Source organism: Macaca nemestrina, chromosome 17, assembly GCF_043159975.1.
Source record: "Macaca nemestrina isolate mMacNem1 chromosome 17, mMacNem.hap1, whole genome shotgun sequence".
NCBI lineage: Eukaryota > Metazoa > Chordata > Mammalia > Primates > Cercopithecidae > Macaca > Macaca nemestrina.
In genome coordinates, this window is record NC_092141.1 from 10,565,752 (window position 1) to 10,591,921 (window position 26,170).

Here is a 26,170-nt window from a genome sequence, read left to right on the forward strand (position 1 = left end):
TTCAGGTCTCAAGTGGTGCTTTTGTGGCCAAAACACCAACGGTTTTACAGTGTCTGGACTCACAGGTTTCGATGTCTGCCGATGCCAGCTTTCCTGTGGCTCCAAAATGAATCCGAAGAACTTCCCCTGTCCAATAACAGGTGGACAAACGTTACAGTTATTTGATTTATACGGTTTTTGTGGCTGGCCTTGGATAGGTGCTGCCACAGATAAATTATAAATGCAAAAATGCTAGAGAACAGAACTGAAGGCCTGCTTCGGTGAACCTTCTGGATTCCCATTTTGGAATGCTGTGAGGAGGAGCTGAGTAGGGAGGGCCCAGTCTGTACTAATTCTCTGAGCCCTTGATCTCTGAGATCTTGAGTCTAATCACTTAGTATCCCTGGATTTCAGTTTTCCCATTAGCTCACTAACGTGTCTCTCAGTTCATAAACTCAATAATTCTGTCCACAAACAAACAAATAAATGGCATGCTTACATCTGTCGCCAACAGTCCTTCACTGTCATTGATACTGGCCACCGTGACCTCTCTTTGGCTCGGGAGGAAGGGATGCCAGAACATGGGCACCTCTCCACCTGGTGCCCAGAGCTCCCAAGCTGGGTCAGCCAGGACTCAGGTAGTTCTACCCAAGCACCTGGTCCTGTTCCTACAACTCAGGGGATGCCCATAGGCTCCTTCTTCAGCTCTCTTCTTGGGACTACTCCATTCTTGACTACCTGCCTGGTTTTTATCCTGTTCTCTTATACCTGGATTCTTGAATCTTCATAACGCCTTTGAATTCTAACTGGTCGGATTGTTCTGTCTGACTTTTTTTTTTTGCTTGTATTTTAGTAGATGCTACTTCTGAGATTTCTTACCTAAGTTTCACGTATGGCTGACTACAGACAAATCTAGCTCACAGGCCCAGGCTCAGGCTCAGGCCTGGCTCTCTGGCTGCCAAAAGAACAACTCAGGGTCTAGATGGCCCACTTTCTGGGGAGTGGGAGGTAAAATTTCATATGCGTGTTTGTGTGTATGCACCTGCTTCATACATTATCTGCTTAATTGGTCCTCAGCGACACTGCGAGCAAATTTGAGGACAAAAATATGTTTTCTTGCTTGTTCCCCTACAGCAATGGGTGAACTGAAATGTGGATGATACTTAGTAATGCCTCAATATTTTCTGAATGAACCCTAGGAAAAGTTAGTGAAGGATCAGTAAAGGCATGCGTGCATTGTAAGTGCTGGGTGTTAAGTATTTTTAGCTGCTTAATGGAAGACAATGGAAGTCATCCCTAGCCTGCAAATATTTGGAGGGTGGAAAGAGGACAAAATAATTAGAATGATTGTGACTTCTGGGTCAGGGCTAAGAGTAGAGGCCCATGAACTCAGTAAATGGGAATGAGAACAGGGAGTGCCTGAAGGTATCGGCTTTCACGTTAAGCTGGTATCAGGCCAGTGCAATAACTAACTTGGTCCAGGCATGGGTAACATACCTCTGCCATGTAACATGTGCCCAGACCTTCCACAAGGAAGAGGAGTTTATTTGGGCACCGGGGAGGATACACATGCAGATTGGCAGAGCAAAGCACATATCCAAGGAAACAAAAGTCAAGGCTCAGAGCCATGGTACTTGATAAATGTATCTACTTCCTCATCGATAACCATTTTATCTTTGAGGGGGGACAAAATACAAGTTTGAGACTATCCAACTACTAAGATGTGTGAAGTTTTAATGTACTTTTGCAACCATAGGCACAAATGATGGCTTCGCCTCTGAGTACTTGCTCCACTGGCCAGTGAAATGAAATAGAGGGTTGGATGTGTGTTTATTTCCAATGGGAAGTAAATGTCTTTTTGATTAAGCCAATCCTAAGTAAAAAGTTGAAGGATGGCACACATCCTTCAATGTCTTCAGTATGAATCTATTCCATCTCTTTTTTTTTTTTTTTTGAGACAGAGTTGCCTTCTGTTGCCCGGGCTGGAGTGCAGTGTTGCAATCTCAGCTCACTGCAACCTCCGCCTCCTGGGTTCAAGCAATTCTCCTGCCTCAGCCTCCCAAGTAGCTGGGATTACAGGCAGGCACCACCATGCCCAGCTAATTTTTTGTATTTTTAGTAGAGATGGGGTTTCGCCATGTTGGCCAGGCTGGTCTCGAACTCCTGGCCTCAAGTGATCCACCCACCTCAGCCTCCTAAAGTGCTGGGATTACAAGCGTGAGTCACCGTGTCCAGCCTATTTAAAATTTTTGAGCTCTTTTGCCTTCACTAGGTTTTCCATGCTCCCAATCCCTGCTGAGTTGGAAGAGGTCAAATCTGCTAACTTAATTCACACTAAGGTTTCCGTGGCTAGGTCAATAGATATAGCTTAATGGATGTTTACATTTTAAAATGTTTCCACACAGACCCATTTTAGCATAAAGTTGATCTCTAATTGTGGGATATGAATCATGTGAGTGACTTCAGGATGCTGTGAGGTGACATTGCCTAGTTAGGGTAGGATGGCAAATCCTCCCTCTGCCGGAGCCAAACCAACACCTTCCTCAAAGTGTATCAAAATATTCCCGGTGGGTAGACGGATCTCAATCACTTGGCGGTAGAAAAAGTCCCCCGTATATTCTAGTTTATGGGGCAGTTTTTCATATTCAGCATTTCAGGAGATGGTATGGTTTTGGGAAGATACTTGAAAATTGGGCTGGGTCTTACAAATCTTGAGGAGTTGTCATTCCTCACAGTCTTGGCATTTCCAAAGGCCTCTAGCAGCGGGTTGGCTTGGATGATCTGATCCTCCAGGGTTCCCTAATCATGAACAAGAAGAGGAAAAAGAGGATTTTGGATGGTTTTCTAAAGCAGCTCCTTGGTGAATACAATTATGGGTGCTCTGGGCAGGTTCAGGGAGAGGTGTCGACCAGCTCCACCTGGTGGTCAGTGCAGTACCTACACCCCCCACCCCCACCAGACCTAAGGCGTCTTCAAGGTGCCATCCTAGACAGGCTTTTATTAGCATAGCATCGAAGTGACTTCCGGTCATGCCAGGTTCTAGGCAGGAATATTACTCCCTCCATCAGAACATCCAGACTGTCTTTCTGATAACATTTCATTATAAATCATAGATTTTAATAACACGTACCTCTGTTATTGCATGTAATATGACCCACCTAGGATCACAGATATTTGTGTTCAAAAGGAGATATAGAATGTGAGTAAAGCAAGTGATCCAAGAGATAATACAATAAAAACAGTGGTTCTCAAAAAGGTTTTTTATGTACCAAAAAATATGAGAATGATTATTCAGAAATCCACTCTAGAAAGCAGAGTTTTCACCTTCACCCTTCTGGGCCCGGAGCAACTTAAAAAATACTGTCAAACCTAACGGTTCTCAAAGTGTGGTCCCTGGACCAGCAGCATGAACACTACCTGGGAATATGGGAGAAATGCCAGGTATGGTAGCTCACGCTTGTAATTAGCACTTTGGGAGGCTGAGGCAGGAGGATTACTTGAGGCCAACGGTCTGATACCAGCCTGGGCAACATAGTGAGATTCCATCTCTACAAAAAATTAAAAAATGAGCCAAGCATGGTGGTTCCTGTAGTACTAACTACACAGGAGGCTGAAGCAGGACGATCACTTGAGCCCAGGAGTTTGAGGTTACAGTGAGCTATGATGGTGTGCCATTGTACTCCAGCTTGGGTGACAGAGTGAGACCCTGTCTGTACAAAATAAAAAGGAAGAAAAATGCAAACTATGAGGTCCCACCCTAGATCTACACAATCAGGAATTCTGGGCCTGGGCTCTGCCGCCCTTTGTTAAGAATCCCTCCTGTTGATTCTGATGTGTACTCCAATTTGAAAACCACTGGTGTAAACATTCTTTCTCCAGAGGAGGATGTGGAGTTGGTCAAAGTCCCTCAGCTGTAGCTGATGGAGCTGGTGCCAGAACTCAAGTCCATTCTGGTGGAACCACTTCCTGCTTTGCTCCATGTGATACTGTGATATAATAGGAATGGTATATTTTGGTCTTTTTCTAGTTTCCTGGTACAAAGCTCCTAAAACCCTTGGAATATCTGAAGGGATAAATGTCTTTTTGTGAGCTAATGAGATGATTGGTGGCTTTGGAGTCCTGGAAAGCTTAGGATGGGGACTGGTTGCCAGGGAACCAACCACGTGATTAGAGGGTTGGAACTTTCAGTCCTATCCCTGACCCCTGGGAAGGAAAAAAGGGCTGGAGGTTGAGTCAGTCATCTATGGCCAGTGATTTAATGAATCATGCTCGTGTAATGGAGCCTCTGTAAAAACCCTACACAGAAGGCTTCAGAGAGGTTCCAGGTTGATGAACACCTGCGGGTGCTGGGAGGATGTCACCTGCAGAGACTATGCCCCTCCCCCATACCTTGCCCTAGACATCTTTTCCACTTGGCTTTTCAACTGCATCCTTTGTAACATCCTTTATAACAAACTGGCAAATGTAAGCAGTGTTTCTCCTAGTTCTGTGAACCGTTCTAGGTAATTAGCAAACCTGAGAAGGGGGTTGTGAGATTCCCCTGATGAATAGCTGCTTGGTTAGAAGTTCAGGAGGCCCGGACTAGTCCCTGGTATCTAAAGTGGGGGCAGTTTTGCAGGACAGAGTCCTTAACTTGTGGGATTTGATGCTTTCTCTAGGTAGTGAGTATCAGAATTGAATTGAATTGTAGGACACCCAGTTGGTGTCTGCAGAGAATTGGAGAATTGTTCGACATAGGAAAACCTCATACATTTGATGTCAGATGTGTTCTGTGTGAGGATACAGAGAGGAAAGAAAGAGTTTTTCCCATTTGCCATCTCTGCTGAGCACATACCCTGCATACACTTGGTGCTCATCCAGGCTTTAAATGACACTGATTCCAATAAGCCTCCAGATGCAGGTGACTGCTCACCTGCATTTTGCCTGGCTGTGTCTCCTTCTTCTTGTCCCCAGTAACTGCAATTGTTGCAAAATACTGGATGACACGCTTGGTGTTCACAGTCTTCCCAGCCCCGGATTCTCCGCTGCCAATTTAAAAGTAAATGGGATAAAGGAGAGTGGCATGGAGGGCACTGGTTTCCAAGACATGATGGTGCAAACAGGGGTTACTCACGTGATGAGGATAGACTGGTTGTCTCGATCTAGAAATGCAGAGGGAAGCAAAACAAAACAAATAAACAACAAACAGAACATTAAAATAAAGTAACACTGGGGGAGGCTGGAGAACATGGGCTCTAGTTAATGTCTTTGCCATTAACCAGTGGTGTGATTTGGGCATGTCTAATCTTCTTTGGGACAATTTAGGCAGATTTCTCAAATGTGGAATGTGCAACATGACCAGCCTGGGAGGTGAGTGATTCTCCACTCACTGTGGTGAATCCCACAGTGTAGAAGTTACTCATGTTCGTAGATCTTTGACTCCCTGCTAGCACTTTTCCATCATCCTTTTCCATAAAGAAAGCAAGTGTCAGGTTCAGAGCTTGTGGGGCCTCAGCTTTTCATTAACATTTATAGATGCTGATTGGTTTTATTGCATTTTTCTTTTACCTTTACCTTCTACTTGTGAAAAGTGATACTGGTTTTTCACTTACAATAGAGCGTGGTTTGAACTGTGTCCCCCTAAAATTCATATATTGAATTTCTAACCCCTAGTACCTCAGAATGTGACCTTATTTGGACATAAGACGTAAGGTATTTAGTCAAGATGAGGTCATGCTGGAGTAGGGCAAGCCCCTGATCTAATGTGACTGGTATCCTTATAAACAGAAGAAATTTGGAGACACACAAGCACACAGGGAGAATGTCATACGAAGATTAAGGCAGGAATCAGGGTGATGTTTCTATAAATCAAAAACAACAAAGATTTCTGCTAGCAAACCATAGAAGCTAGGAGAGAGGCATGGGCCAGATTCTCTCTCAGCGTCCTCACACGAACCAATCCTGCTGACACCTTGACCTCAGACTTCTATCGTCTAGAACTGTGAGACAGTACATTTCTATTGTGTAAGCCCCCCAGTCTGTGACACTCAGTTACAGCAGCTGTAGCAAACTAATAGAATTATGGCATTAATCTTCCCTTTAAAATTAATGTAACATTAATTGATTTCAAGAAAAATATTAAGTTTGCAGACATGGCAAGGAATGTGATTGTGAGAAAGAAATGACAGAAGTTTGGGCACCATTGCATTAGATGATTTTTAAGCATCTATAGGTCTCAGATGTGTGCTTCTTTTTTTTTTTTTTTTTGAGATGGAGTTTCACTCTTGTTGCCCAGGCTGAAGTGCAGTGGCGAGATCTCAGTTCACCACAACCTCCTCTTCCCAGGTGCAAGCAATTCTCCTGCCTCAGCCTCCTGAGTAGCTGGGATTACAGGTACCCACTACCACGCCTGGCTCATTTTTTATATTTTTACTAGAGACAGGGTTTCATCATGTTGGCCAGGCTGGCCCCGAACTCCTGACCTCAGGTGATCCAGCTGCCTCGGCCTCCCAAAGTGCTAGGATTACAGGTGTGAGCCACTGCGCCCGGCCTTGCTTCTACTTCTAGTATCTGTTCCAAGTCAAGTCAGGTGAAGGCTGAACAGACAGACTTGATATTAGGCATCATGGCATGACGGTGTTACCATGTCTCTACTCCCCAGGTCGTTCTGGAAATTTAAGGAGTTGATAGGGAGACCGAGTTTGGGGAAGAAGGCAGGAAAACTGCTTTACCCATTTCTCTGAGTGGTTACCGATATAGTTTCTCTTCAAAGTACACCTGGATTGAGAGTTCCCTGGGGACAAAGGTAGGGCATCTCGTTGCGTTCCACCTTCTCCCAAATAAGCATGAGCTCAGTGTAGCTTCAGCCATAACCACAGGCCTTGTCATGCACTGTGACTGGCAATGGAAGATGTACCCCTTGCTTTTCATCCCCAAATCATTGGACTCTCTGAAGATCACTTTGATTATTGCACCATTCAGATGACCAATGCCCCCCCAAAAGCTTGAAAAATTAACTAAGGATGGCTTCAAAAAATGTGAATCAAAGAAATTACTCACCAGTCAGCATAAACTGATAGGCATTGTCAGAGATGGAGAAGATGTGGGGTGGAGCCTCCTGGCGCTTTTTGCCTCTGTAGGCAGCCACCACCTCGGGGTTGTACACCGGCAGCCACTTGTAGGGGTTGACGGTGACACAGAAGAGGCCTGAGTAGGTCTGGGAAAATGAGAACATTTATCATTTGGATCTCGTTTTTACTCAGAGAGAGACATGAAATAAAAAGGTGTTTACAGACACTCACGTAGATCATCCAGGCTGCGTAGCGCTCTTTGAGGTTGTACAGCACGGCAGGTTCATGCAGGTGAGTCATCATGGCCATATCCTCGATCTTGTCAAATTTGGGAGGGTTCATGGGGAAGACCTGGTCATTGTTCAGAGTGAGCGTCTGGGTATTGAGAGGAAAAGCAGGTAATAAATGGGTGAGCCAAGTACCTGCATTGCACTTTACTGGTGTGGTGGAAGTGGTGAGATATCGTGGAGCAATTACCCCATTGTGATGGATAATTTTGTGGATCCTTTCCATGACCAGACATGATCCATAAATAACAGTTCTTGAAGAATCTGTTTCTGGTCAAACTATGTGACCAATTCTGGTCTGATGCCCCCCGTCTTCCTGTTATCATGTGTACCAGGAGTGGGTTACAGGTGTGCAGAGCTTTGGAGCCCTTGGGCCCCAAGGCCAGGTTGCCTCTGTTTACCTTATTTATTGTGAGTGCTGTGATGAGCACAACAAAGGTTGGAAGGTTACAAAGAACTGCTCCCAAGTGTTCTGTGCTTTTCCACCTCAATATCTCTGCTCATGAGGGTTCCTTCAGCTCGAATGTCTTCATGAAAATTTAGTTTAGAAACTTTCAAAGCTCATCTCTAGCATCACCGCTTCCATGACCCATCTCCTCTCTCCCCTATTGCTTCAAGGCTCCCATAATTATTTGTACCTCTGCTCTAATAGTTCAAACATTTGGGGGTGCATCATGGTTCTTTGCTGAATATTTTCAGAAAATTATTTATTTATTTTTCCCTTCTGTGTGTTTTTCCCCAACTTTCTCCCCCATTCAAGCTGGCTCTGTACTCCATGGCTCAGGAAAGATAGAAAATAGGTCAAGAAAAGGAAAAGAGCTTTAATACTTCCTGGATTTTGATTTCCAAAAGCCTAAGTCCTTAGGAAAACTTTGAAAGTTTCACAGAAAAGGTAAAAAGGAGGAGTTTCGCTGGTATAGACCAAATTTTTTGAGGAAGGGAGGCATTTCCACTCCACCACCCCAGACTAGAAAAAGAAAGACAGACACCCCAGGTAGCCAAAGGGGAGGCAGAAAAGTCTATGCATCCTGAACCTCTAAGAACTGGGGTTCATTTCTTTTCTTTTCTTTTCTTTTTGAGAAGGAGTCTCGCACTGTTGTCCAGGCTGGAGTGCAGTGGCATGATCTTGGCTCACTGCAAGCTCTGCCTCCCGGGTTCATGCCATTCTCCTGCCTCAGCCTCCTGAGTAGCTGGGACTACAGGTGCCCACCACCACGCCTGGCTAATTTTTTGTATTTTTAGTAGAGATGGGGTTTCACCGTGTTAGCCAGGATGGTCTCAATCTCCTGACCTTGTGATCTGCCCGCCTCAGTCTCCCAAAGTGTGGGGATTACAGGCGTGAGCCACCGCGCCTGGCCAGATTGGGGCTTATTTCTTAATAGATCCTCCAGGGAGGCTGTGAATCCCCATTGTGGTGCTGTGTAAGGTTCTGAAAACGTGACACATCCCTGAGGTGGTTGGTGGTGGAGTGACCCCAAGAGTGACTGAAAAAAATTTGTCCCAGCCCACTGAAAAGTGGCCGGAATCAGAGGCTAAGTTTAATAAAAATAAAAGCAAGGTCTGTCTCATATGCCTGAGTTTGTGAAATGAGATTCATACCTGCCATATACATCTTTGGGAAACTCTGGGAAAGCAGGTGCAGAGGTATGCTTATATCTGCAAAGCAATCAATGCTAGGACCTAGACCTGGTGGATGCCCAGTAAGTACTGAATGGTACATGATAATTCTCCACATTGAACGCATCAATAGCTCCAGAGCTTCCTCTGTAGGAGCCACTCTACAGCCCAGAGAGGTGTAATTGGTCGGCCCATCCAGTATCAGCCTCTTCCTTACATAGCCCAACCTTTTCTGCCCTCACCTGCTGTCTTCCTCTAAAGCAAACACAACGAAACCCCTCAAAGCCCAAGTCCTTGGAGAAGGAAAAAGGCAAGAGGGAAGATGCATGCAATAGCAGCTTTCACCTGCTAGTTCACCGCAGAGCAGATAAACTAAGTTTTGTTCTATCTTCAGATTCCAAAGGACCAGCATGCAATTTCTAATATTCTACTCCAAAGAAAAACGAGCATGTCCGTATTATCGAAGACATCTGCCATCAACACTCACCCGGTCATCGAGGGTCTTGACTATGACTTTGTCATTTTCCCTACTCTGGATCATGCCTTTCACATACATTTCCTTATCATCTGCTACAAAGCAGGCTTTCTTGGAATCGAATGGACGATTCTGAGCCTCGATTCTCTCCTTCTCTGGTTTCCGGAGGTAGGGAGCTGCTTCTCCAAAAATGGCCATTTCTGCATCAGAGCTCATGGCTGCAGAGGGCTGGGAAGACCAGAGGGACTGCTGAGTCTTGTGCTTGGGTGACTACTGAAGCTGCAGGGCCCCAACCCTTATTCCATTCAAACAGGTGGCCAGATTCAAAGGCTCCTAGATTGAACATAGGTCCTGAGGGATCTATGGCCAGGTCTAGGAGCTTCAAGTGTGCAAGCGGGAATAAGCTAAAGGGGATATTTTATTCTAACAAAAAAGTATGAAGGTTGTTTTTTTATCCTCTGAGTGTTGATTTTGGGAGTATTTTAGTTCAGTCCCATGTGTGCATGTCTGAATCAATTAGAGCCAAGGTGAACCCAATAAAAGAGGCTTCAGGAAGTACTTTCTTTCCTTTTTTTTTTTTTTTTTTTTTTTTTGAGACAGAGTTTTGCTCTTGTTGCCCGGGCTGGAGTACAATGGCTCCAGGTTGCAATCTTGGCTCTGCCATCTCCGCCTCCCAGGTTCAGGTGATTCTCCTGCCTCAGCCTCCCGAGTAGCTGCGAATACAGGTGCCTGCCACCACACCCAGCTAATTTTTTTATATTTTTAGTAGAGAGGGGATTTCACCATGTTGGCCAGGCTGGTCTTGAACTCCTGACCTCAGGCGATCTGCCCGCCTCGACCGCCCAAAGTGCTGGGATTAAAGGCATGAGCCACTGCGTCCGGCCTAGGAAGCACTTTCTAAATCGCTCATCATGTTTGAGCCTGTGATCTCTGTGTCGTTCTAAAATCTTAAGAATATTTGAAAATCGTCATTGGAATGCTGATAATTCTTTTTTTTTTTTTTTCTGAGGCGGAGTCTTGCTCTGTCACCCAGCCTGGAGTGCAGTGGCCGGATCTCAGCTCACTGCAAGCTCCGCCTCCCTGGTTTACACCATTCTCCTGCCTCAGCCTCCCGAGTAGCTGGGACTACAGGCGCCCACCACCTCGCCCGGCTAGTTTTTTGTATTTTTTTTAGTAGAGACGGGGTTTCACCGGGTTAGCCAGGATGGTCTTGATCTCCTGACCTCATGATCCGCCCGTCTCGGCCTCCCAAAGTGCTGGGATTACAGGCTTGAGCCACCGCGCCCGGCCAGATAATTCTTATTAGACTTTTCGGTTAGCCCCGTGAAAAGTGAATGACTTGAACGTGAAGATTTGTCACATTTATTTAAATAACAAGATGATGGGAGGCAAAATGGCCCAGGGCGATGATCCTAAACTTTAATATGCCAGAATCCCCTCGAGGGGTTGTTAAAGCACAGATTACGGGCCCCATCCCAATAGTTTCTGATTCAGCAAGTCTGAAGTGAAGCCTAAAAATGGGCATTTCTAGCAAGTTCCCAGGTGATGCAGATACTGCTGATCCAGGGACCACACTGAGGGTGGCTGGCATAGTGCCTTCCTGTTCTCAGAGTGGTGCTTGAAATGTAGCAGCTTCAGGCAGGACTTCATTAAGAAATTCAGAATCTCAGACCTACCCAAGACCCACACACCTGACCTCAGGTGATCTGCCCACCTCGGCCTCCCAAAGTGCTGGGATTACAAGCGTGAGCCACTGTGCCTGGCCAACATAAATATTTTAATAAAAATTACCATATTTTCCAAAACAAAATAAAAAATTAGTGAGAAGGATAATGTTGTTTTTCATTTTTTTTGAGAATCTCTTTACTGTCTCCTTAATGAAAGACTGTTGGATTCTCATATCTGCTTCTGTATTCATGCCATTGCTATATATTTGGTGAGAGTAAATGTAAAATATTTAGCTATGTAATTCAGAAAAGGCAAGAGTATTTTAGTCACCTTTTCACATAATTGTGAATTTTCTTCTTACTCTACCAAAGCTTGACAAGTGGTAGTTTCTTAAAGGCTAGTTGCAATGTGGAATCTGAAGCCATATCAATAAACATTTCATACTCCATTACATTATAATCCACTAGTCTGTCTTGCATTTTGAGTGGATCTTCTTTTCCCATATGTGGGCTTCTTTTCCCATATGTGGACTTCCCATATGTGGTTGTTTGGAAAATACTGGTTCACTGAATTATATAGTATTTCCAAATGTGGACACATTTTCTTATGCAATATAAAAAAATTACAATCATTAATATCACCACCATGATATCATTTGAAAATTCTTTCAGTACTAGGAAGCTGTCAAGCTAATGGTGGCAAATACATGTTTTCCTGTACACATTCTCGTTTATATTTGAAGGCTCAACATTGTGATTTATTTATTTTATTTTATTTATTTATTTTTTTGAGACGGAGTCTCACTCTGCCGCCCAGGCTGGAATACAGTGGCCGGATCTCAGCTCACTGCAAGCTCCGCCTCCCGGGTTCACGCCATTCTCCTGCCTCAGCCTCCCGAGTAGCTGGGACTACAGGCACCTGCTACCTCGCCCGGCTAGTTTTTTGTATTTTTAGTAGAGACGGGGTTTCACCGTGTTAGCCAGGATGGTCTCGATCTCCTGACCTCGTGATCCGCCCGTCTCGGCCTCCCAAAGTGCTGGGATTACAGGCTTGAGCCACCGCGCGCGGCCAACAACATTGTGATTTATAATAAATGCTGTCAGTTTTTCAAGATGACAACCACATTGTTCCTTTTGGAGAACATGTTTGCCAAATACCCAAGTCTGAATAACCACAGCTTGTCTGCTAGTTGGTCTTTTAAATAAAAATGGTGCTTTGTGAATGAAGTGGCTAGTTCAGCTTGCAACTCACACAAATGCACGTGTGCTTTTCCAGGAGACAACCATCAAACTTTGGTGGACTTCCCATTTCATCACATAAAATTATTAATGAACCTTTTTAGTGCAAGTGTATGGTAGTGAAGAATACAGTAATTACTAATGCAGTTTGGTGTCGTGCCTTGATTTGTAATAAGGTACTAGCCATTTATTCATCCTTGCTTTTGCATCACTCATGCAGTGAAAATGGCAAATAACAGCTGGGTATGATTGTGAAATTGTTTTAGCCTCACATACCTCCTAAAAAGTTCTTGGGATTCTACAAGGACCCACAGACCACACTTTGAGAATGGCTGCCCTATTGCATAAGGGAATCCTGACTGGTTACAGGTTTACAACCTTATAATATGTAGCTTGACTTAGCGTTAAGCATGATACCCAAAAGTGTTGGAAGATGATTTACATCAAAACTGTCTGTAACATACTCTCTGTGACTGGGACCAGGGAAACTAATTTTTTGATAAGGGCCTCAGAGAGATGTTTGGGAACCACTGGTTTAAAGCATTACTTTTATGAAACTACTCTGCTTTTCCAAAGCCAAAACCACGGCACAGTCTCATTGCTTGTACACAAAATAATTTTAGGCAAATATTTCTTAATTTAATATTTGTATGCTTATTTTAAAGCCTATTACCTTATTTTATCAAAACATGATAAGTTCCACAAATAAAGAAAAAAATGCAGCTAATTTAAACTGCAGTGCTCCTTTCTGTAGATTGTGATATGCATCCTCATTTCAGAGAGAAACTTGTAAAAAATGTACAAAAATCAGAATTGATAGAAATAGGGTAATATTTGCTTAACGTTTAGGAAGTGTGCTACATCCACGTATTCTATGATATAAATCAGTGTTTCTCAAACATAAATGGGCATATGAATCCTGCTGTGAATATTCACTAGGTCTGGGGTTGGGTTTGAGCTTTTAAATAAATATCTTACAAATTTCTCAGCTAATGCTGATATAGCAAGAACATAGGTAACTTTAAAAACAAATAAGAAAAAACGAATCAATGTAAATAAAAATATTAAGCAAATTGACAGTATTGGTGTTAACATGGCTATTGCAAAACTTGCGATGGCAATAGAAGAATAAAGTCTGAAGTCAGGGAAAGGCTGCCATAACTGATAATTGAGCCATATTTTTAGTCCTCCTAGAAAAACAAGGTTTTTCCATCTGGGCCTCACTGCCAGTTTTCAAGTAGAGATTTTTCTCGCTTCATTTACTCTAACTGTGACTCAGAACCCAGTATCTCCTAGTAGTATTACCTAGCTGATGCTTGAGTTTTCCCTTCATATTCCTGCAATGGTGCATCTAACCTAGTTGAATACTTTTAGGCACAACTCTTTTGTTTTTGGAGCAGGTTTGATAGGCCAAAAATTCTTCTTGCTTTAAATTAAAAGCTCGCTCTCCGTAATTTCAGGACAATAGTTTCTCATTCCACCCCTTGGTAACAGCAGAATGAGTTCAAACCTTCCTCCGTGACAACTCTTCACCCTTTCGATGGCTGCTCTGTGTCCTGCTTAGCTTTATCTTCTCCATGCTAAATACCCTCAGCTTCCTTTGCTGCTTCTGTGATGTGCTTCGGAATCCCTTACCATCTCGGTCACTCTTCCCTGAACCCACTCCTGTTAATCTCTTACAGTGTGATATCCAAACCACATGTTACCCTCCGCTGGAGTGTGCCCTCACCTCTCTTGACCTAGGTGTCATGCCTGAGGTGGTGATTGCCTGTTGGCAGCCACGTCTCACACTGCTGACGCGCCACTCCCTTTCAAGCAAAGCCCCTCAATCCTCTCCGTGCACGCAGTCGCTAAGTCAGATCTTCTTCCTATATTTATGCAACTGGGAGTTGGGACCCAAGGGAAGACCATTCATTTTTGACTGATAAACTTCACCTTGCTAGATCTGATCCAAGTCTCTAGGCATGACTCATGCTGCCCACTGAGCACCACCCTCAAGAGTTTCCTTAATTAGCCTCTTCTCTGTTCCAAGAGCAGGACCTGCTTCCAGCGTTGCATAGCTGTGCCCCTTCAACCACCTCTGTTCCTGTCTTTAAGCACCTTCTAACTGAGATGACCACCCCCGCCTGCCTAATCTCCATCACCCACTTCTGAGGGTTCCTCTCTCTCTGTTTACCCTCTGTGTACCATGACACCACTCTCAACTTTCATCCCTCTCCTGGGAATTTCACCGCTACTGTGTCTTGTCAGCAATGATGTGGTCATGAGTCAATGACACCTTGCCTTTTTTGGTCCCAATTCATCTAGAATTACCTCTAATAAGCACACATTTTAAGGGGATAGGGTTTTTATTACCACACTGGGCATAGGATTGAACGGATCCCTCCCCATTCCTTCAGTATTACGCATGAGGGAAGGTGCAGCTGTGCGGATTCAGGGGTGCAGCGTCTGGTCAAGGTGCCTGTGTGTGAAAACTGCATCTGGATCCTATGAACATCATGTTCTGGGCCAACTAAGTACTGTATATTGACTTGGAGCTTGTATGTCAAAATTCTGCATCGTATTTTGTACATTTTGGTGTAATGAGCAAATACGAGAAGCCATTCTTCCTTTGGTAAAACCTGTATATATTTTAAAATCTATGGTTAAGAATAGTTAAGTTATTGGTTTCAAATTCATCAATTTCATCTTCTTATGCGTGTAGCAAGAATGAGAACGTGTAAAACAATGTTGGCTAATTTCAATGATTGCATTCATGATCAAGCTGAAAATAACCCTTACCTGCCTGGTTCCCAAGTGATGGTCAGTGTCCTTCAGGAATAAAGCGTCTTCCTGGGGATAAATTGAGAAACAAAAACCAAACCAAAAAAAAAAAAAAACAAAAACAAAAACCCGAATGAGCTACAAAGAGTTTAAATAAATATAGAAACTATATTTGTTCCAGTGTATCTACCTTAAATAGAAACACAGTAGACGGTGTGGAATGAAATAAACTTGCTGTTTTGAATTTTTACTTTTGATTAAAATCATTACTCTTTAAGTAGTTGGTTAATTACAATATTTAATTAATACTCTCTTGAGAAACTTCTGTGTGTACCATGCACTGTGTCAGCTCCTTAAGGGAGTATGAAGAAGAAAGTATAGTATCTTCCCTATAGGAATGCAAAAGTTAGTAAGGGATAGGAGAATGCTCAAATAAGTCTTTGAACAGGATTAAGACAAATTTTTAAGGAGTCTAAACAAACTACTATAGGAACTTAGAGAAACTGCTTGTGACTGGGGGTATGTGAGGGGTCAGGGAAGAAAGAAAGTAGAGAGAGGAATGCTCCAGATTGCAGCTCGGATGCTTAGGGGCAGTCACCTTTTTTTGGCAATAAGAGAAAAGTTATAAATTGTAGACAAAGACTCCTTTATTCTCTTCAATGCTCTAAATTCCCCTTGCAGATGATGAAGGTAGGGCAGCTGAAAAGTCACCTGGGACTAAGGGAGCTGAGTTCTAGGAGTTTATAAACTATGTGGCTATCTCAAGGAGGAACGAGTGTCTGAAAAATTTTCAATATCAAATGTAATTTAAGCAAACGTCCTATGTACCATTCAGTGCTTTTATGGAGCCAGGGGAACATTTCATGAAGCCCCCATTTAGGCAGGAACAGACACTTAGGATTTGGTTTACTATCCTTGTTGCCTCCTTCCTTCTCCGTCTTTAATGCATCTTAAATAATCTCCAACTGTATCCTAAAATTCTCACAAATTTCTTAAAAAATTAAAGTATTACATACTGTATTCTGAATCTCAGTTTAAAAAAATATGGAGGCAGAGCTACAGAAATTCTAATATCAGTTCTGTTAAGTAGCTGGTATGCTTTCTTTGGGCTTCTGTTTCCTTCTGTAAAATGAATCAGATGCACCAGAAAATCTCCAAGGTTCCTTTCAGCCCTATGAGTCTATCACAGAAAGTACCCCAGTAGAGATGGTGGCCTGAATTCAAAGCATCAGACGTCTCTGAGGGATGCTATTGCACTGTCAGACTCAATCCAGTCCCAAGTCTATAAAATATGCCATGTGAGAACAGTCTGCCAACCAGTCAATTCAAATCAGACTATGACACATTGTAAGATGGGTAAGATGCTGGAGATCATTTCTTCCCACAACCATTTTTCAGAAATCCTGACATGGGAAACAAATTAAATAACCACAAACATGTCAAATAATAGCTTAAGCAACCACAGAAGAGATACCACAAGTTACCATGGTAATTTGCTAACTGAACAGTATAACACTGACCTGAATAATCAGAGGAGGAATCATGCATTATATTCAGTTTTGTTCTGCAGGTGAATATTTTTTGTCTTATAACTGCTTATATTCTTGTCTTTTCACCCCTTGTAAAAGTTTCTTTCTTTCTTTCTTTTTTTTTTTTTTTTTTTTGAGACGGAGTTTTGCTCTTGTTGCCCAGGCTGGAGTGCAATGGCACGATCTCGGCTCACCACAACCTCCACCTCCCAGGTTCAAGCAAATCTCCTGCCTCAGCCTCCCTAGTAGCTGGGATTACAGGCATGTGCCACCACGCCTGGCTAATTTTGTATTTTTAGTAGAGACAGGGTTTCTCCATGTTGGTCAGGCTGGTCTCAAACTCCCGACCTCAGGTGATCCACCCGCCTCGGCCTCCCAAAGTGCTGGGATTACAGGCATGAGCCACCATGCCCAGCGTGTAAAAGTTTCTTGAAAGGCAGTTGTCTTGTCTTTCCATTTTGTCTCCAACCTTGTCCTCAACACAAGACTTTGCACTTAGTAGGCCCTCCGTAAAGGCTGCTTTGTTGTCTACCCGCCTTGACTGGTAACCTGATCAGGTGCAACTATAGCTACATGGAGCAAAAAAGTGGGCACTGGTGAGCACTTACCTAGAGATGCTGCGGTCACAGCAATTTCGGGAGTGTGACCCCCCAGCTCTCTTTATACTCCCAAATCTGCCAGCCCAGCACTCTAACTTGGCTATATTTGGGGGATCACCATTTACTTGTTAGATGTAAATGCGTCGTAGCCCTGATCTCTCACTCTTGTTAAGTTACTTGGATAAATGACCAGCGGAGGCTGTATAATGCCAAGTCAGCTGTGTAGGGATTTTGACGTTGGACACAGATCTTTGAGACTTAGAGAGTCCTAGGGGCTGAGTGGAACTGGAGCAGAGTGTGCTAAGAAGGTCACTGAAGGGCAGAACCACAGGATGCTCTGTCAAGCAATGGGTGATCAAGAGTGTGGACAGTGACTACACCTCATTTACCCGGTATTGGTATGGGATGGTGTGCTCCTCGTCTCAGAAATCTCTGGAAATTTAAGGTTGACCTTTTAACACGTCCAGTCTTATTTACGTATTTGTTCGTTTAAAAATCTACTGGAAGAAAAGTTTTCCAGAATGTATTTTACGTTATCTTGCTCTGTGTAACCTACTATCTTGAATAGAATTTAAGCTTTTCTTGATCACTCCGGGGTTCTGGGAGATGATATAATAAAGACATCAAGGATCTGGTTCTTAGTGGGCCATGCCTGCCCTAATTGTTCCTGCTGTGAATTTTTGTGTCTACTTTTATTTATTTATTATTATTATTATTATTGAGACAGAGTCTTGCTCTGTCTTCTAGGCTGGAGTGCACTGGCGTGATCTCAGCTCACTGCAACCTCCGTTTCCCGGGTTCAAGCAATTCTCTTGTCTCAGCCTCCCGAGTAGGTGGGATTATAAGCATGTGCCACCACCCCTGGCTAATTTTTATATTTTCAATAGAGACGGGGTTTCACCATGTTGGTCAGGCTGGTCTCGAATTCCTGACCTCAAGTGATCTTCCCGCCTTGGCCTCCCAAAGTGCTGGGATTACAAGTGTGAGCCACTGCACTTGGCTTACTTTTTGGATTTTCTATCTTTGCCTTCATGGCCAGCCTCTCAGGTATAATTTCTTTCTGTGGTAAGTTTGTCTTTACTAGCCTGATTTTGTATTATAAATTGGAAAAGAGATGACAAAATTAAGATCAGGCTAAAGTAAGAGTAAATAAGTTCTGAATGCAGCTTTGGTGAGTTCTAATGAAAATACGTGGTCTTTGTGACAATTCTTACGGTTCCTTAGGATACTTTTTTTTGCTAAGATATAAGTGATGTTTGACTATTTAGGAACAACTGTACATGTAGAAGTTAGAGCCATTTACTGCAATCCAGTGCGATCTATTTAAATTGTATCTAATCAGTGTTTGCTGAATCAAAGGTTCCTTAATCAGTCTTCAGTGGGTAGAATTTCATGTAGATGGGACATTTCCAAAAGACAGTTTGCATTAATCAAAGTGAATTTTTGACCAGAGGAGGAGTAGGTAGAGATAGGACCTCCACAAAGTATTTTCTTTCCTTTTCTTTCTCTCTTTTCTTTTCTTTTTCTTTCTTTTTTTTTTTTTTTTTTTTTGAGAGTTTTGCTCTTGTTGCCGAGGCTGGAGTGCAATGGCATGACCTGGGCTCACCACAACCTCCACCTCCTGGGTTCAAGCAATTCTCCTGCCTCAGCCTCCCAAGTAGCTGGGATTACAGGCATGCTCCACCACACCCAGATAATTTTGTATTTTTAGTAGAGATGGGATTTCACCATGTTGGCCAGGCTGGTCTCGAACTCCCGACCTCAGGTGATCCGCCTGCCTCAGCCTCCCAAAGTGCTGGGATTACAGGCGTGAGCCACCGCGCCTGGCCTCCAAATAGTATTTTCTACAGTAGATTTGAAAGAATGCAGATTGGGAGGGTCACTGTGAAATAAATGGTCCTGTGGTTAAATGAATTTAAGAAATGTGTTAAGCTCTATTCCCTCCTGTTAGAGATTCATCATAAATATGAGCATATTAAGGGATGTGAGAAGCTTTTCAGTAAAGAAATATAAATACCTTTTTTTTTTTAGACCCGGAACTTCCCTAGGTGATTTGATGTTGGAACACCAACTTATTTATTTTCTGTTCCAGAAAACAAGAGAGGAAGGCTGAAGGACATAATCCATAGCAAAGTTCTGGCCCAGAAGAAAGCAATAGAGAATGATCAGGCATAAGCACAGTTGCTTTTATTTGAAGTGCTGCCTTTTGCATGTAGCAGACGCTCAGCAGATGTTCATTCTGGTGAATAAATGAATCAAGATGACTCGTAGGGGAGTCATCCTGACTCATGTGTTGAAAGGCCTGAAGTCATAAGAAAAGAATGGAATCAGACTCTGAGTTTCATTTAATGGTAATAATTAAGACTTAAGAACTAGGCTGGGTGCAGTGGCTCATACCTGTATTCCCAGCACTTTGGGAGGCCAAGCCAGGTGGATCACTTGAAGTCAGTAGTTCGACATCAGCCCGGCCAACATGGTGAAACCCCAACTCTACTAAAAATACCAATAAAATTAGCCAGGCGTGGGGGTGCACACCTGTAATCCTGGCTACTTGGGAGGCTGAGCATGAGAATTGCATGAACACAGGAGGTGGAGGTTGCAGTGAGCTGAGATGGTGCCATTGCACTCCAGTCTGGGTGACAGAGAAGGACTCAATCTCAAATTAAAAAAAAAAAAAAAGAAAGAAAAGAAAAAAGACTTAAGAACTTACCACATGCCAGGCTTTATCCATATTGATTCACTGAAGCTTTATAATAGTCCTGTGAGGTAGGTGCTAATATCATTCCTATTATACAACCACTGAGAGTTTAAGCAACCTGCCCAAGGCCATACAACTAGTCAGAAGCTGAAATGAGTTTCAAATGCTCTCTGGCTCCAGAGCCTATGCCTGTAACCTCTCATTTTTGGAAGTACATCATATTTGAGTGCCTACTCGGTACAAGACTCTGTGCTGGGAATGGGGAACAGGGGTATGAGCGAAGATCACTGCCCTGCAGGAGGTGACAATGCAGATGGGAAGAGAGGTGCATAAACATGAAAAGGATAAATCATTTTCCCAAGATGAAGCTATCCTAACTGATTGGATTGTGGACAGTGGATTCGATTATGTACAAGATATTTGAAAACCACAAAGTGTGTTGTATATATAAAATATTAGCAGAATTGTTATAATAGTTATTGATAACAACATTTTATTTATTTTGGAGGAGGGAAGAGATCTGGATGGGAGTAGTGACTGTAGATAACAATAATCTTTTAGTAGTTTTCAGTTTACATGACTATTTTATATATTTTATTATATTTATTTTTCTCTACCAGGCTGAAGGGCTTATACGATTCATATTATTATTATTCCCACTGTCTAAATGGGGAAACTGAGGTCTAAAAGGGTAAGGGATTGGATAAAAGGCCCTACAGCTAGTATGCAATTGAACCAGAACTGAAATCCAGGATTTCTGATTCCAAAGCCATGCCTTTTCCTCTCTCCTCTCCTGTCTCTTAAAGGAGGCAGACTTTTATCCGGGTGAGGGGAACAGGAAGGAGGTTCTAGGCTTAGGGAACTGAGGGATCATGGCTTGGAAACAAGTCTTCCCAGGATATTTCAGGAAGGTCAATAGGGAAAGCCAGGCCACGGCACAGGACTGGGGTGAGGTCGGGGGTAATACGGAGGTGAAGGCAGAAGTGGGCTGTGCTTGTTTGTGATGGATTTTCAGTGCCCAGGGAAGGAGTCAGGCATTATTCTGAGATCACTGGGAAGCCTTTTGAGGTTTGTGAGCAGGAAAGTGAGCAGATTACACACACATACGTGCACACGCACACATGCACACTCATGCACACACATACATATGTATTTGAAGATGAGTCAAGAACTGGTGATATGATGTAGTGGTGGCAAGAGAACCTGGCAGCCTAGAAGCACTTTGTGGCTATTGAAAAAACCTTAGTTTAAAATTTCCTTTTAATGGGAAGGTTCTGATGGCTCATGGGGGCAGACAGGCTGTTTGATGCTTAGACTTCACCCCTCAATGCCCCTGTACTTTCAGATCTGTGTTAAAATTCGCCACAGCACCACAGGGTGGCTTTTGCAGTGGTTGTGAGTCCTGGTGGCTGGTGGTTCTGAGTCCAGCCCTGGTGGCTCTGAGTCCATCATGCAGAATCAGGGAGAAGAACATTGCATGGGCTTGTAATGTTTTAACAATGCCTAAACGCTGTCCCATTTATGCAAAGCAGAAACAGTGAATTTTCAAACCCCAGGTGGTAAAAGAAGTGTGTATTAGGGACCAAGTGTGGTGGTTCACGCCTGTAATCCCAGCACTTTGGGAGGCTAAGGTACGCGTATCACTTGAGGTCGGGAGTTCGATACCAGCCTGGCCAACATGGTGAAACCCCATCTCTACTAAAAATACAAAAATTAGCTGAGCATGGTGGCAGGCAGCTGTAATCCCAGCTACTTGGGAGGCTGAGGCAGGAGAATCTCTTGAACCCGGGAGACGGAGGTTGCAGTGAGCTGAGTTCGTAACACTGCACTCCAGCCTGGGTGACAGAGCAAGACTCCATCTCAAAAAAATAAAAAAAGAAGTGTATATTAGGGCCTATTTAAGATCTTTGTGAGTTCTAGGCTTATTTTTTGAGGACCTACCCCATATTATATCAACTTGTTAAAATCTACCCAATGTATATTAACATCCACTTACACTGAATATAAAAAATAATCAGCCGGGCACAGTGGCTCATGCCTATAATCCCAGCACTTTGGGAGGCTGAGGTGGTGGATCATGAGGTCAGGAGATTGAGACCATATTGGCTAACACAGTGAAACCCCGTCTCTACTAAAAATACAAAAAAAAAAAAAAAAAGAAATTAGCCAGGTGTGGTGGTGAGCGCCTGCAGTTCCAGCTACTCAGGAGGCTGTGGCAGGAGAATGGCGTGAACCCGGTAGGCAGAGTTTGCAGTGAGTGGAGATCACGCCACTGCACTCCAGCCTAGGTGACAGAGTGAGACTCTGTCTCAAAAAAAGAAATTTTTTAAAAAAATTGGTGTAAAATGAAGAGGGCCTCAATTATAGAGAGTAAAAATGAAGTTCAAAAGGAGAGAGAGACCAGGAGGCAGAGCTTGCAGTGAGCCCAGATAGTGCCACTGCACTCCAGTCTGGGCAACAGGGTGAGACTCCGTCAAAAAAAAAAAAAAAAAAAAAGGAAAGAGAGAAAACTCAAGAGGTCCCCTAAAGGCAGGACCCAAAGGGCTTTGATGACTGCTGAGTTTGAGGGGCGAGGAGTTGTCAAAGGATCCTGCCTGTCATCCAGCCCTCATTACAGCCTGGAATTTAGGGCCGTGACACCAGCCCAGAGGAGACACTAAATTGGAGAAAGATGTGTTGATTTTGGACATATTGAGTGTGAGATGATGTGGCACAGATAAGGGTTCAAAGTTTAAAGGAAATGTCAAAGCTAGAGATGTCGTTCTCTGTGTTGGGGGATATCATTTGTCTAGAGGTGATAATTGAAACTATTGTGAAAGTTGAGCGCTCACAGGATGGCTAGGTGTTGCGGACATGGGGAGAGGAAATGAAAGCAGAAAAAGAGGAAAAAAAGTAAATAAAAATAAAGAAGGTTCATTCTGCAAGTAAGCAAATACCAAGTGAGAAGCAGTAAGATCTTGCTGGAGTCAGAAGACCTGAGAGAGTCCCCAGCTTACTTCTGCCATTTACTGACTGGGTTGAGCTCCCTCCCTTCTCTTAGCAACTCTGGAGTTCTTTCCCCTTCAGCTGCAAAATCAGAAAAAATTTTTCTGTTTCTGCCCAAGTCACGAGGATGATGCGGGGACCTAATGAAATCCTGTCTTTGCCATCTAGATGTGGCTATCTGTGTGTGCAGTCTGCTTCTAGCCCAGGCCAAACTGTATATTTTCATGTCCACCCACCCTGACCTGGTCTCAGCATATAATCCACCATCCCCAAAAATCTAACTGAGCAATGCAGAATTTACAGAAGATTTTGTAAGGGAGACAGAGAAGAGGATTATATTATATACCTCAGAATAAATTCTCTCTTTCCATCAGAAATGTCTGTTCTACAAAGTCCATTTTTCTTTACACTGATGCTGGATGTCTTTTCCTTTCTTCCTTTCAGGAATTTCTCTGCACCCATAGGGTACTCAGTTGTTCCTCTATGATGTGGAATCATTTAGCTCTGCCATAGACATGCATTTCTACTCATCTGGTTACTCAGCAACATAAAAGTCATCAAGTAAAGACGACCACTTTCATCTTTAGAAACAAGTTTGGTCACCACCTAGTTTTACTCACATAGGCCCTTTTTCGGGGGAAAGGGGCTTATCTTTCTCTTTCTTTTTTTACAGTTGTATTGAAGCATAATTGATATACAAAAAGCTGTACGCACTTAAGCACGCAATTTGATGAGTCTCGACATATGCATATACCATAATCAAGGTAATAGTCATATCCATCAACTCTGAGAGATTCCTTGTTTTGGGGTCTCATCATCTCTATTTCATCACCATTCCCCCCAAGTCCACAGCTCCCACCCCACACTATCAGCCCACCTCTCTCAAACCTGAGAGGAGTTCTATGACTGGCAATTTTCTTCAGTCTTATTACAAAATCATTTTGTCTACTCTAAAGTGAAGGTAACTTTATTATTAGTGTCAAAATAAGTCAAAGGAGGTGATATTTTCAAGAGAGAGGCTATCATGAAGAGCGCTACAGAGAAATTGGAGAAAGACGGGACCAGGAACAGGGCATTGGATTGGCCAGGGAGATGATCCTGACAGCAATGTCAGCAGGATGGTGGGGGTGGCAGCAAGGGATTAAAGAATGAGCAGGTGTTAAGGAGGAGGAAAAAGTTTTACTGATTTTCCTTGGGACAAATCTCTTCACAAATCACTATTTAAGATGCATTCAGAGGAAATGTCAATGTGGATAGCGCAGTGGGAAGAAGGAGGCAGTAGCAAGGCCGAATAAGACTAGGAAAAAAAAGTGTGACTGAGGTCACTCCTCAGAGGGCTACTTGAGAAGAAAGGGCAATTAATTGTGCTAATAGTGGGATCATACTTCATCCCTCACAACTCAGGCTATCTCAGGGCTTATGTAACAGATGAAATTTCAAAAAGCAGCAGGAAGTTTTCCAGCCAGGAATATAAATTTCTGGGTGAAAGTCACAGGGCAGGCACATTGGTGAATGGCCCCCATTCATATTTGAATTGCCTAACTAAAGATTTGAATGACAATATAGATTCTGGAACTAAAGGAGGCTTTGAATATTGTCCAAAGTAACTCCTACCTTACAGAATCAGAAATTGAGGTTCTAGACAGGTTACCTAATTCACGCTAAGCATACAATTAGACCCCTTTCCATCTTACTCTCAAACTCAACAGAGCAAGTTTAGAACTCTTTCAAATAGAATATATAAACTTCTTCACTTCTGGTATTTATATACTGAAAATGTGCAAATCAAAAAGTTCATAGGGGTTATCAAAAGCATGATTTAAATTGATTATTAAATGTCAATGAGAAGAGAGACTTATCACAGTTTCGTAGGTGGGAAAACTGAGGCTTGGTGAGGATAAGTGCCTAATCATACGGCTAATAAGTGGCAGAGTGAGAGCTAAAACAAACATCTTTTGACTCCAAGTCCAGTTTGTATTTTCACTTGAAGACAGCTGCTTCTGGCTTTACAAGATCCTGTAAGACACTAATGCTCTCAGAATTATACATGCTTCTCAGAATTACACATAAACTAGGCATCCTTCACTGAAAATAACATGAAGAGATCGTGTGGATGACCTGAGAACATTGTGTTCAGAGAACAAATCCTACCAGCTAGGTCTGTTCGGTAAATTGGAGACTTTCCAGCCTGGCTTCTTAGCTTTGACTCATGTCTGTGAAAGTTAGGGTCTCCTGCTGTTTGCTTCCTACCTCCCCTTTTTGGGGTCTGTTTAGTGTGTTTTGGCTACTTCAGATGCTTAAAACCTCATTAGAGCTATGGAAAGTATGACTGATTACTTTTAACTACTACCATTTAGGTCTTAAACAATGTGTCCTAAAAAAGCTTGTTGGACACAGTAAAAAGTATGTACTTACATCATTAAAATCCACACGATAATCCAGTAACGAAGGATGGACCTTGACAATCAGAATGCTAGGTCTCAAATTCTGACTTCACCATTTAAGCTACTTGAATTTGGGCAAGTTACTTAACCTTTCTCAGCCTCATTTTTCTCACCTGTAGAATGGGAACGGTAACAATAAGTAACTCAGGAGGTTCTTGTGGCAATTAAGTGAATTAATGAATGCATGGCAGGGTACTATTTGGATACCACATGATAGTTTAGGAAAGGGGAGAGTGATTGAGGCTATGTCAACAGAGACCCTGTGATTTTGAAAAACATGAGCTTTCTCTGGCAAACGCACCAACCACTGCCAGTGGCAGAGGGCTTTGGGAGCCAAGTCAATGTCCTCAATGTTGTTCGTGTCTTTGATGTTGCTGTCTGGTGAGGCCCACCAGCTACCAAAGCCTGCCCACTGTCTTTTTAGTCCTGTCATTCTACCCACTCTATGTAGCCAATTTTCTGTGTAGATTTATTCCTCCCCACATAGCAGTAAAACAAAACAGGGAAGATAGGAGCCTGGATACCTGAAAGTAGGTGACCAACCATGCCAGTTTGTTTGGGGCTAAGGGAGTTCTTGAGACTTTCCGTTTTAAAACCAGGACTGTCTTGGGCAAGGGGTGGTAAATCCATCACTATACCTGATAGGTTGTTTGGGGGTATCACGGCAAAGTCCTCAAAATCTCTACCTAAATTTTGGTTTAAATCCTTTCACATTTTCTGTGTTTTATGTACTCTTTTTTGTTTGTTTGAGACAGAATCTCACTCTGTCGCTAGGCTGGAGTGCAATGGCGTGATCTCGGCTTACTGCAACCTCCTGACAAGACAAGCCTGACCAAGAC

The 26,170-nt window shown here is 43.1% G+C and overlaps 1 protein-coding gene across 1 annotated transcript in view; it reads right to left on the bottom strand.

Moving 5' to 3' along the window:
- LOC105473722 (myosin heavy chain 13) overlaps positions 1–26,170 on the bottom strand; it is an 82,594-nt gene that overhangs the window by 55,681 nt on the left and 743 nt on the right. The window contains exons 2-10 of the mRNA XM_071082346.1: positions 15,095–15,145; positions 9,420–9,635; positions 7,260–7,403; positions 7,018–7,174; positions 5,093–5,120; positions 4,892–5,003; positions 2,686–2,778; position 1,174; positions 64–126 (exon numbers count right to left, since the gene is read on the bottom strand). Coding sequence (XP_070938447.1) covers positions 64–126; position 1,174; positions 2,686–2,778; positions 4,892–5,003; positions 5,093–5,120; positions 7,018–7,174; positions 7,260–7,403; positions 9,420–9,623 — 802 coding nt within the window. The 5' untranslated portion in view covers positions 9,624–9,635; positions 15,095–15,145. The remainder of the gene's footprint in view (positions 1–63; positions 127–1,173; positions 1,175–2,685; positions 2,779–4,891; positions 5,004–5,092; positions 5,121–7,017; positions 7,175–7,259; positions 7,404–9,419; positions 9,636–15,094; positions 15,146–26,170) is intronic.